This window comes from Agelaius phoeniceus, chromosome 3, assembly GCF_051311805.1.
Source record: "Agelaius phoeniceus isolate bAgePho1 chromosome 3, bAgePho1.hap1, whole genome shotgun sequence".
Lineage (NCBI taxonomy): Eukaryota > Metazoa > Chordata > Aves > Passeriformes > Icteridae > Agelaius > Agelaius phoeniceus.
In genome coordinates this window covers 79584138-79597581 of record NC_135267.1, presented here as the reverse complement: position 1 = coordinate 79597581, position 13444 = coordinate 79584138, and the positions used below count along the sequence as shown (strand labels likewise).

The following is a 13444-nucleotide window of genomic DNA, read 5'->3' as shown; positions in this document are numbered from 1 at the left end:
TCACTTGCAAAAGGCATCGATGGGTTCATCTGTCCTGAAAGCTTTTGTGAGGGTGCCTACGATACCCAGCAACAAGACAGACTTTAAATAGATGATATGCCTCACTGTTTCCCAAAATCACCTTCCTCACATTAGGTTCCTTTCATTCCTCTGCCCACAGAGCTTCTTTTTGCTTTGCAATGAATTCCATCCACGCAGGTATCACATTCCAACACGGAAACATACTCCCTCTGTTGCCCCAGCACATTTAAGTTACTTCAGACAGTGAGGTAATGCAGTGAGGGCAAATCAGGGAACATCCATCTCCTTGTGAGAGGCTGACTGGATTCCTCCTCTCCATTCCCACAGGAGGTCTGACAGCAGAGGGAAGCTGCTGCCCCTTCGTGAGGAAGCCCACAAAGAATGAGGATCCAAAGGAAGCCCACAAAGAATGAGGATCCAAAAATATATTCTTTGTTCCCAAACACTGGAGTTCTGTACACTTCTCCTCTTCAGTCAGGCTTTGCTGATTCCCTAGGACATTTCTGTATATATTTTCAGGCCCTGTTTTCCAAGCTTCTTTTACAAGCAAGAAGAATTAGAAGCTTGCTCTCTTTTTAATGAAAATTAAGATTTTCAAACAGAACTTCTACTTCAGGTGCTGAGGCTATCATGAGGCAAAAAAAGAAAACAAGCATGAAAGGACTAGCAGAGTTGTGATTACTACATACTGCCTCTTCAGACCTGGCAAAAAGATCCTCAACCCAGTCCTTGGTAAAGTCAAAGGGAGCCTTTCTAGCAATGGCAGTTAAAAAAACAGTAAAAGAAATAAAAAGAGAAGGCAATGTGCAACCCAAATTGAACTTCTGTCATAATTTGGAACCAACTGATACAGTGCTGGCCATATGGAAGGACAAAATCTACCCCCAGCGAGGAAGAGGCATATGGACACAGTACTTACTGTAAGCCTGGAAAAGGAGGGAGAACAGTGTTTGGTTTAGAGCAGCAGCACAATGCCACTGTTTATCTGGCAGGACTCTGTTCAACTGTGTTTGTAGCAGTGACTAAGCCAAAAAAAAGTAGCAAGAACATAAACACAACAGGCTCCCACAGAGAAGTATCTCAGATTGAGGTACTTGTAGGTGAGAGCAGACTATGAGGAAAAAACAAAGGAATAAGCTTTTCTCAAAGACTCTCATTCCTTTACTAATGTCAGTATGGGGAAATAAATAAATTAAAAAAAAAAAAAATCATGTCCCTCCATGTCCAGTAACTGATGGTTTCATTACTCATTCCAATAGCTCTGCAATCCTGATCACCTTGAGTGCACAGGCCTTGACCTCAGTACCTGTGGCACTCTCCAGCCACTGAATCATGCTACTACAGCATAATTCAGCACATTGTATGTGAGTCTTGAGAAACTCCTGCAAAATTATTAAAATTATTGAGAATAAGCAACAGCACAGGGAACCATAATGCGTGTTAAAATAGGATCTCTGCTTTCCAGTAGCATGCACAGCTTGTCTGACTTTGAAACAGCAAGTGAAATGCTGCAAGCAAAACAGACAAAGCAGGGGATGAGTGTGTACCTTGCAATGAATTACTGCCCTTTGAATAACAAATTTTTACATTATATCACAAATATTTTCTGACTCTGAAGATGACCTGAAACAGAATTAATTTTTGGAAACAGCACCTGGGAGGCACTGCTGTTCATTATCTGACCTAAGACCCTGTTATCTTTTTAAGATGCAGGGCAGAATGGTGAAAAAAAAATTGTATTTTTACCCTGCAGGTGGGCTTTCATCATCTCAGAACTCTGGAAGAAGTTGTCCCTGCTCTATATTCAGCCAGTGTGATTTTACAAAGACAAGGGCTTCAGTAAACCAGGAATGATTGCAATGAAGTAAGTTTCACTAAAGTAAAAGAGCTAGAGAAAGAGAAACATGCTGCCTTCAGCAAAAAATGAAAATCATCACAAAAAATCCCAAACCAAAACACAAACAAACAAACCAACAGCTCCCCTCAGCCTTAATCAATCAAAAACATTCACATAACCAAAAAAGGTTTTAGTGGAATGGAAAACTGAACACAGCACAATTCACTCTTGGATGCAAAACTTCACTCCTGTACTTAAATAGACTTAACCAACCAGCAAATGAAGTTGTCATGAAGAATACTATGATATATTGTACAATGTAATATTATGAAGGATAGATGTACCCTCTGTTAGCACTAGAAGCAACTGAGTGTTTGCCAAAGAGGGAATAACAGAAAAATCCTGGAGTGAATTACTACAACTATGTAATAAAGGATTGAGGAAAACAATCACCACATTCACACTTATGCCCTTGTCTTGCAAATGTCTGAATAGTTCTCAGGGACATGAAACAGGGCTACAAAGTCATGGTAGCAGAAAGTGGACTTGTGCAATGCTGAGCAGAAGGACCATTTACATGTACATGGGCCCGTGGGTAACAGCCTCCTTTTCTGCAAAGGTGCTGGGGCTGTGCCTGAGTCGGGTGTTAGGGGCACAATCTCTGAGAAGGGGGATCAGAGGCAAGGGGAGTAGACCTACAAGTGAGGTCTCAAGACACATTTACTTTCCACATTCCTGTAAGCAAGCTGCTTAGAGGAGCTATGAAATGCAGCAGAAACAGGCATGGTTTGACTCTGAGAACTGCCAGGGCACTGTCAATACAGAAATGCTAACGTGGTGTCCTGGGAAGAGCACGACAAATGGCACAGCAGAATTTTGCTGTCCCAGTGAGAGGAAACCAGAGCATAGCTATATTCTGTAATTTCTAAATCCATAGCACTGCTGCATTCCAGTCTGAATACATAACTTTGATCAAGGTATTCAAGTAAAGTGAGCTGCCAGGCCCTCATGCCGTGCATACCTATGACTCCTGCTGACTGAAATGGGAGTGCTGTGTGCATTCAAAAAGCACATCCCCCAACAACTATCTCCAACATTCATAAAAACAGCCCAGAAGAAACAGATTCTGAAAGATGGAGGATTCATATGAAAGCATTTGCAAAGGAAAAAAAAAAGAAAAAAAACCCCAAACCACTGGGCATCTACAAACACAATCATTATTATTCTCTCCCCATCCTATGAAATTAGGAATCTTAAATGCATGCCCTCTTAACCCATAGTGTGAAAACAATTTATCAGCCTGTTCTTTTAATGCTGGATGTCTGCCTTGGTAAAAAAGGCAGGGTAAAAAAGGGACAAAAATTTTACTACACTAAAGAATAGATCTTATTTAGCCCACAAACTGCTTCTTGATTTAGAAGGTGTCTTCTAGGGGAAGAAGGTCTTTCCACCAATCAGAAGGCAGTAAGACAATTTTGAGTTTTGTATCCTTATGCAACTTTCTAAAGAAGAGGCTTAAACTGCTCTAAAAAGTCTTGTTTAAGCTTTCTTCCTGTTGCTCTATGTACAAAACAAAAGCAGTCATGACTGGCAGCACAGGATCAAGTTTGTATGTAGAGGAACAGAGCACTTACCCTGAAAGCCAAACAAACCAACTCACTCCCAGCCTCCAAATTAGGACACTACACATTGGAAAGGTCTAATAGCACTAAAAATAACTAGTGGCTTGTAAGTGCTGTCTTGACAAAAAAAATCCAACCTTTTCTTGATACAGTTTGTGGAGCCAGGTAGAACATTCCTGCTCATCTTCTGGGACATCCTCTAGTGGAATCCGCCTGCCAACAGTAAACAAGAGAAATTGAAGAATATTAAATACTTTGACTTTCCTGAACAGCACTCACATTATACAGACAGATTATCTGACAGGAGACTCATCACATTTTCCACCTTTTTTTAACTTGTGCAACACCTACAGCACTTCCAACAAGCAAATATGGAGGAGATTTTGAAGGAATCTGTGATAGTCCCCACCCAATTGCCAAAACAAATTTAGCCATGAGGTTTACCCTGCCTGTAACAGCTTTTCCTATTACAGGCAGGGTAAACCTGTGTGTATGTGTAAGCAGCTATCCTGAGCTGAGAACAGCAATTTCCATGCTATGCCAGACTGAGTTGCAGCAGGCTGGAATGGTGCAAAGGGAGACACAGCAAGAGGAACCCCTCTGCTCTGCTGGAGCTGACACCCACAGGCAGGGCTCTGTGAACACCATCCAGCCAGGCCATGTACACCAAACATGAGGACACCAGGCTGAGCTACCAACGAGGGAAGAGGAATCAAGAGAAACTTTCTTTTTACCCTTGGACAAAAACAGTTCTGAAAAAAATACTTTTTCAAACAGGCATAACAGGAGAAGTAGAAAGAAAAGGTCACCCCATTCCACTTCATATTGCTATCCAGGATAAAGGAACTGGATGAGCTTGCTGGTCCATAATAGCTCTTAAGGGGTTATGATGAACTCCTGATCACTTGCAGCATCACTTTTAGGTTCATGCTCCAATCCTACATCATCACATGCTCTGAGTGCCTGTAGCACAGGTGCTGCTGGAAGAACCTCATCTGGGAATTGGCTCTTTCCTATTAAGATCATGGGAAGCCATTAGGGTATTCGTAATTTAAAGAAACCTTAATGAAAAGGAATCCAGGTAATGTTTTTTCCACTAAACAACCCCCTTCTTGGTAGGGAGGGCACAGCTGCCAAATATATCAACAATGACACCACCAGACAGCAAAGTCTGAGCCTGACCTCCACCAGAGGAACTGGAACTGTCTCTGGAACTCCTGTGCCAGAGACAGGTATAAAGCAACTCCACCTGAACACTTAGGTTGTGTTTGGTATTCTGGCCAAGTGATTCAAAAGAGACCCCAGTGCTGCTGCTGAGCTAACATACAAATGAGTAAAAAATAATAAACAAAAAGTTCTCTAGACATTTATGGACTCCTCACATACTTATAATCACAGAATTTTACCAGAAACACTACCGAGCTCATATGAATTTTTATCTGAAGTTCTGTGAAGCCAGGTTGGTAGAGATATGCTTTTCTGTTATCCACTTGAAAACATTCCCTTATTTGACCAAGTGTGATTTCAAGTACACACTCCTGCTTAAAAGGAATTAAAATATGGATTACTTGCCTTACATATAAATCTGCATGATATTTCTTTCCATTTAGAACTCCCAGCAATGTTGGATTTTCATTATTTCTAAAATTAAGGGTAGAATCATAGACTGCAGAAACTACAAGAAGAAAAACAGGTTATGTGTTTACTGTTGTGATACAATGGAAATAAGTAATTTTCTCTCAGACAAGGAGAATATTTAAGTAAGTCATCAGCAATAGCACCACAGTTTGAGCTGTCACCAAGGTAAAAATGACAATTGAATATTGAACATGAAGGTTTTCAGAAGCCAAATAACCAGTGACTCTTTCAGGAACTGCACCTGCAGAATGGAAACGTTTGCTCTCCATCCACCCTTGCCTCCTTCCTCATCAGGTGCAGTATGACAGCTTCTGACAGAATACACCTGGGACTTCCTAGGAGTCAAATGGCTGCAGAATGGGTACCTTTTTCAGCTCACTGGGAATCAACAACTGCCCCCTAAATCTGAGGAAACAACCAGGCAGATACACATTTTATAAACAATGAGCAATAGATGCCCTTTGACTGAGAACAGGTGAACTGTGTGTGAGAGACCTCCTGCAGCAGGAGGGCTGAATGCAGCCATGAGTGGCCCCTGTTCAAAGGCAGAGAGACAATGACACACCACAGCCATAGCTGGATGCTATGGAAACGTGCAGATGTGAGGAATACAACATGGAAGTTCTGCTGAACAAGACTGTAGCTGAACTTCCAGCACTGAGAAAATTGTGCAGCTCAGGACTGGGTGAGAGCAGTAAAACCATCTGCAAAGGCTGATGGCAGATAAACTAAAAGAGCAGTCACAAGCAGCTGCTATAGGAAAAGCATTCACTGTTTAGAACACATGAAGTGCTGCAAAAGAGTTTATTTGAACACATCCTTAGATACACTATTTTCCTCATGTCACAAAATTACCAGGGAATGATTCATTTTCCTGACACTGAAATCAGTTGTGCATCATGGTACGAACTCTCAGCGCAATGACAGCAATAAAACTTTCCTATTTTTTGTCACAAATGTGACTAAGAAGCATTTTCATGTGTAGCCTGTTGTATTTCAGGCTTTCTGCTCTAGAGTTTCACAATAACTAATAAAAATGCATGTGTGAACCTTTATTGTGGAACCTCTTGACCCACCTAAGAAGGACTTATTACACAGGACAGATTTGCTCTTGGTTTTGAAACCTCTCTAGCTATGAGAGATAAATATGGTTTGGTCTCATTCAGCTCCCAGAAACTCACCACATCATTTGTTACTGCAAAACTGAATTCATAGTGAAGCCTGGCTTCAGTGCTGAAAGTAAATCCTGAAAACAAAGGCCAAACCCTTGTCAGTGCAAAATGACTCTGTCCCTCACTAACAACTCCCTTCTTTTCCTACTACAGTTGGGTTCTTAGCTCAAACTCAAAACTAAAAAACAAGACAAAATCTACTTCAGGCACACTACTCTCAATGTAAAATACAAGTATGAAATTACTTTTTAAAAAAATCAATTATCTGCCTCCATTTTTAAGCTTCTTAGTGTAGAAGGATTTTACTAATCTACTCTAATTTACTAATCCAATGTAATTGAAGGAAAACAAGAGCTCAGTTTGGTTTATACAGTGTAAGCTTCTTATTTTATTCTTTAATAGCATGAGATTATTCTAACAACAATAGGGATGCAATAAAGCAAAGAATGATATACACAACACTTTTTTTCTTCCATCTCTTAGAAGGCATCTACATTTGAGTTTTTGTATAAATTGGGTTTTTGTTGAGACACATTGGAAGACAGTTCTCCTGTTCTGAAAAAAACCTTCTGTGGAGATGGACAGTAACATCTTTATGTGCTGACAGTCTTACATAGAGCTTTCCTTTTCTCCAGGGGAAAAAAAAAAGCTATTCCAGTTTCCAGCTGGTCTGTAGTTTAACATACAGTCTAGTACCTTTTAATAACAACACATTGAAATCTTTTGGTGCAAAGCAGTGCCAAACCCAAGACAATGATAGCAATGTGCAGGAGTAAACAGACCTCTGTTATCCAGATGTAACTGAAGATAACTAAAGATTTTAGCTTTCTCATTCTGAGAGTGCAGGAAAAGAGTAACAATGAAAGTGTCCAAGAAAAGGCTGCATGAAATTAAAATCTACCAGAAAGCATCCACAGTCAAAGAAGGACTAGCATGCTGTGTGACATGCTGAAACAGGTTATCATTAAACATGGATTATGTAATTGCATAATTAGAATTGGACATCTCATGACTTTCTCATCCAAAAGCTGAAGAGACCAGAAAATTCACATTGTAAAACAAGTGAAAAAACCCCTCCAAAGTATCTTGAAAACACTACAACTGTCTCACTCTCAGACTAATACAAGCAATACTTGAGAAGTTTTGCTTCAGTTGTGTAGTATTTTTTCAAAGGAGTTATATCTCAGAATCTCTTTTTCGTTAAAAACAAAACACAAATATTTTAAAGCTCTTTCTGTCAAAAACCGATTAGGTTTTTGTTTTTGTTTTCTAATCTCTGCCCAGCTTTTTTGTCATCTCATTAACTCTGGGTTTCATCTACAGCATTCTGACAGAGAGCTAAGTACTTAAGAATTTAAGATTTAATTTCTTAACTTCAACCTAAAAAAAAAAAACCTTTGGATTACATATCTAGAGAGGATTTTTCTTACTTTGACTGTCCTCTTAAATTTCACGCATTATTTTGTGGCCATGGTGGATTATGCCAGGATGATTCACTGACAAATCGACCTACAGGCAATGAGTGTGGCTACATGCATCTTCATACTAGCACAAAATGATCTGAAGACTGGAAAAGGGAGAGAAAGGTACAGTGGCATTCACTGTACTGCTGCTGTGACACCACTTTGACACAATCCTTTGATTTAACATTTCACTAATTGGGCCAGCTTGAAAAAAACCACTCATCCTCTCAAACTTTGTTACTTGCTCTGGATGATGAATAGAAACCCACTTGAAAAAAAAATCCAGGACTGATATACAGCTCATGGGGGAACAAAAAGTCATTGCAATATGCCCAAACACTGTCATACCCCAAAACTCCATGAGAATATCACCCTGGAATTCTCATGCAGTCCCTCTGGGACCGCAGTTCCCAGCATGCACAACTGGAGGAAAAGGTACACAACAAAACTTGGGCTTATCTACAATCCATCGTGAAGTACATTATTAAGTACAAGTCTTTACTAAATAAAAGCAGCTGAAAGGAACTGCCTGATATACAGCCAGACAATAAAAGTAGTAATTAAATATATCTTTGGCAGTATTTGAGACATATATCTTTGGCAGTATTTGAGACATCTACTTTTACTGTAATAGATTCATGTCTTAGAAACAGATATGTATTTTCATTTGCTTCCATGAACAGTACAGGTAGCAAACAGCAATTTATTAAGAAAGTGAACAGCTTCTAGAAATTAAGTTCCTGGGGACTGCATCTGTAAAACCATACTGATAGGAATGGTCACTGACAAAAGTATCAGAACAAGTTCAGAAAATATTAAAAGCATTTCTTTAAGAATCAAATTATGTATGGAGATCTGAACTTCTGAAAGCAAGTTCTGAAGGAAAAAACAATCCCAATCCCATTATCACTTATGAAAGAAATTAGTAACAAGGGAAGGTTCTTTACTTGTTATTTTGCATGAAAGGTATTTTTATTCAAATACATCTGTTTATGCTGACAGATATGGCATCACTGGCACGGAGGCAGATTCCAATATATGCACAGTAAATAAACTCCTTCCAAAACTAAGTTTTTCACAAGAGGTGGGCTTGCCAGACTGATGTCATTAATGTCTATCTCCAACTACTGCAGAATTACTTCTGAACTCTTTCCTGAGTGACTGCAGCAGGTACCATTAAGACTTGATACAAAGTTTTGAAGAGGACCAACCTGTGATCTCTTCAGCCAGGGGTGAAAAACATCTACAGCCAGAGAAACCAGCATCTACCCATCCCATAGCACTACAGCCTTTGACAAGCTGAATCACACCCTTGTCAGAAAGGATGGAAAAAAATGGGACAGGAGCTCTGTCACACCCAGCTGTGAACTGGTCCCAAACCTGTGACTTGGCTCCACTGCTATGTTGTGCTGCAGCTACATCCCTTAGCAAGGCACTAAGGGATGCCTTAGTGCCTTGTGGGAGACAGGCACAAAGAGAGAGAGGGAGAGCACAAAGTGCATCAGCCTAAACAGCACAGCTCAAAATGGACTCAGGCAGCTCAGCACCAGTTTCTCACTTTTAGAGATGCACTTTTAGGGATATGACCTAATTTCTAGATAGTATTACACTTCCAGATTATGGACTGTCTAAAGAGACTGCCACTACATTCTCTATTCAAAAAATCTGCATGGACTTATTATCTGTACATAATAATGCTACATGGAGTTCTAAAAAATAAGGCATTGTTTTCAGATGCTCTTTACATGAACCTCTTGTCTCTATAGGAGAGAAACACATACCCAAGCAGTAACTTTTCTATCTCACTCTCATTGCAAAAAATAACAAGGCAAATAAAGCAACAAACCTAGAAGAACTTGCAGCACCAGTCTGGGGTCATCAAACTCTCAGAGGTTTATTGGCTGGATTTTTAAGCTCAAGTTTTTGCTGAAACTGTGTATGAGAAGTTACGACTCTGCTTCTCCTCAAACCCTCACAGGGAAATACTGCCTTTGTCCTGGCCTTACACTGCTCCATCTATCAAGTTACAGCTTCTGGATTGAGGCAGTGACATGTGCTCTACTCCCCTAAATAAATAAGTAATCTAGCAACCTCAGTCTCCTTTTTCTGAAGGTATTTCCAATATTTAGGGTACTATTAAGTGTTACGGTAGTGTGTGGCATGAATGTCCAAGACTTTTTATGTCACTTGGATATCCTAAAGTTGTTTCCTTTTGGAATGTTTTCCCACAATCAGCTGCTTGTCCACAATCATGCCCTATTTTGCTTGCATTATGCACAGCAGTGAAAAGAACAAAACAACCACCAAATAACCTGTTCCTGATTCCCAGCTCAGGGCATTAGAGGCCACAGAGTTTTGACTCAACCCTTCTTCTGTGCCTCAAGTCTACCACCCCCTGTTGTCCCCTCAGCAGAACAGGCACCCTTATTCCAAAGGCAAGGCTAAACTGTGCTCTTTGGGGGGTTGCTGGATGCTTCATGTAACCTCTTCTTCATGGACCAGAAAGGATCCAAGCTATGCTATCCATCTTGGGGGTGGAAACTTGTGGGTGCCTGGAAAGCTACAACAGTGGTATGATCTACCTGGCTTGCTAGAGGGTATTTAGAAGAAACACAAGAGATAGCAAGCCAGCTGACTGGGAAGCTTTCCTTACAGGAGCTATCCCAGATATGCCACATGAAAACACGTCTTCAAGGACAAAAGAAGTTTTGACATTAACTTCAGTCAAGCTGGAACATTTTCTTCTAAACCAGAAACCACTTATTTCTTTCTTAAACATCAGCCATCTAACACACAAATCTACCAGATCCCTAAGACTCTGTAACACTACAGCTACTTAGCACTGTCTTTATTGTTCCCATGAAGTACACAGCAGAAGACTGACAGTAGTATTAGAAAAAGAATTTGATAGATAGTATTAGTCAAAGAATATCACTTCAAAGGCAACATGTGCAAAATGATGTCACTTTAAAGTTGGCAAATTCAAGTAACCAGAAATAAATGGGGAGCTCAAAACAATATTAATAAAAGAAAAAGTTACTCGTGTTTTATGATGTAGAAACTGTTTATGAATTTCACCTACATGTATCTTCAGTCAAGGCCTACCCCCCTTCCTCAGCTCCATTAAGAAACTCAAAAGAGCAAATCTATACAGAAATTTAAAGTAGAATATTTTTGGAATTAAAATTGCATTATTTGAGGTAGTCATTTACCACAAGAAATTATTTTAAGAGACACTGCCTCAGACTCTCTACTGATGCATTTGCTTCATTTAGAATAGAATTGCTTAGCAAATACTAAGAAACACTGTTCTTTGGCAATAGGTACAAAATACGTAACAAAATATGTACCAATTGGTACAAAATATAAAACTGAGATTCCTCAACAAAGAGTCACAGTTAACAAAACATAACAATAAAAATTAAAACCCAAAAAAACCAAACAAAAAACCCCCACAAAAAACCCCAAAACAAAACAACAAAAAAAACCCCAACCAAAACCAACCCCACAAACTGATTCAGGATTTTGCTATTAAACCAGAGGCTAGTGAAAAAACCAGATGCTTCTGAAAGCATCCCAGGATTTTTCTGCTAGGACACACACTACAGGGAAAAGAAAAGCATGGCAAACTGTCAGCAGTTAGAGGAGATAACCATTTAGCGTTGTCCCCTGTGACTTTCCTTACCTACATTTCTCAAACACTGCACGGTGACAGCAAATCCTTTCGTTCGTGGCAGGAGGTGGTACTTGAGCTTGGGCAGACCTTTGGCTTCAGCTACCTTCATGCTGATCTGGTGCTTCTGTTCTGTGAACCTTGTGCCCTCACAATGAATCAGGAACTAAAACCAAGACAGAAGAACTACAGTCAGATAGAAGCTCAGGTCTTCTGCTGACTGAACAGAGTTCTCTCAAATTCCCACCAGAACAACCCAAATTAACACTGGTAGCTGGGACACATGTAGCCACACACACATTTATGTAATTTATCTGACTGAGGTAACAAATCCCAATCAACCAAAAAAAACCCCCGAAACCCCAAATCCAAACACTCATCCAACCTGCTATCCAGTTTGAATCTCAGCCTTTAGGCTTTAACATTTGCTCTGCTACTTGCCATCAGAATGACTTGGTTTCTCTGAGTCACTCCATCTCTAATAAGCTGTTAGAAAACACTCAGAACATCCTCCTGTTGCAAATCTCTCTCTGATCGTAAAGTGTTCAAATATCATGGCATCTAAAACTTGCTTAGTGTCAAAACCAAACACATTTCTAGGAAATGCTTCAGTGCCCAGCTTGTTTGCCCTCACTCTAACCTGCCTGCTTTCCCTATGGCACTTGAGGTCCATGGAAAACTTCAGGCAGTGACTTTGATGGCAATGAGACAGCTGTTAACAGATGTAAGGCAGCACATGCAGGACAACTGAAAGGCTCATGCTCTTAGGAACTAGACATGAATAATTACAATCTTGCCACTGGCAGGCAGGGGGAGAGCACATAGATCTTTGGAGATTTACCACTGGCTCATCTACTTTCTGCCAAGCATGAATGCAAGCTAACACATCAGAGAGCACTGCCAAATGACACAAAGTAAGTCCTCATAACCCACAGCAAAGATGTAGCCAAAAAAGACAGAGATATTGAAGAAACTAGCCAAGCAGCCAGCTTCAGTTCTAGCTCATCCAAGAGTGCTTTTACTCGTGTATTGCATGCATAATGTCATTCAGATTGATGAGACACAGAGGAACTGATGAGAAAGTCTCTCTAGTTCACTTAGCATGCTTTCCCTTCTCTACTTTCCAAGGTGCTATTCTTGTGCCTTTTGACATTATGTCATCATACAAAAGCAAATTAAAACTCCACACTGCAATAACCCCAGGTGTACATTAACAATTATCTCCCTTACATAGGTATAGCTCCTTTTTAGCAATCCCTCTACAAGAGAATCTACAGGATGGTGGTGGCTTGTGCTCACTGATTAGAGCTACATGTACAGAAAAGTCACAGGGCACAGGCAAATCTCTGGAGAGAAACTAAAATCCCAGAATCACCCCTTTGCTAGACAGCCTCCTGCCTGGAAGTCACATAAACCCTGAAGCACAGGGATTAGTTTTGATTGCTTAGCACTCATTTAAATCAATGACAATTAACAAAAGAAATTTGTTTCAGAGCATGAGAAATACAGCATATACATCTTCATGAGGAAACAGCAATAGTTTCTGTAGGCCCCAGGGATGCTGCTTAAGATTCCATTTCTTCAAATGAATTGCACTCTTGCCATCACTAGCTCAGAAGAACTCTAATTTTTATGATTTCTGAGACGAGAAAAAATTCAAAGGCTTTTCATTCTCAGATAAAGAAATGCCAGGCAGGGTGAATACTAAAAAATTATGGGGATGCAAAAAGTAAGAATTTCTTGTTATTGAAAAGTGACACTAATCCTCTCCCTGGAACAGAGACAATGGCTACATCAGGCAACTTTTCTGACCAGGTGGCTTCCAATTCTACTGGGCCAAACACCTTCACAGGAATGGCAAAATCACAGGGAAGGAAAAAATTCTAGTGTATTAACTCTGCACTCTAAGGTGAAAGGAGAGCTAAGGTAACAAATATAGCTGATGCACTTCAATACAGCATTGTCACATGCAGTTCTTAGACAGCCATGAACCCTTGCATCTACCCCTATCCAGTGCC

General features: G+C 40.1%; 1 protein-coding gene across 3 annotated transcripts in view; it reads right to left on the bottom strand.

Annotated features, from left to right (window-relative positions):
- AGPAT4 (1-acylglycerol-3-phosphate O-acyltransferase 4) overlaps positions 1 to 13444 on the bottom strand; it is a 71875-nt gene that overhangs the window by 11150 nt on the left and 47281 nt on the right. For all 3 annotated transcript variants that reach the window (XM_077175677.1, XM_077175679.1, XM_077175680.1), the window contains 3 exons: positions 11439 to 11592; positions 5053 to 5155; positions 3618 to 3693 (listed from right to left, as the gene is read on the bottom strand). In XM_077175677.1, coding sequence (XP_077031792.1) covers positions 3618 to 3693; positions 5053 to 5155; positions 11439 to 11592 — 333 coding nt within the window. The remainder of the gene's footprint in view (positions 1 to 3617; positions 3694 to 5052; positions 5156 to 11438; positions 11593 to 13444) is intronic.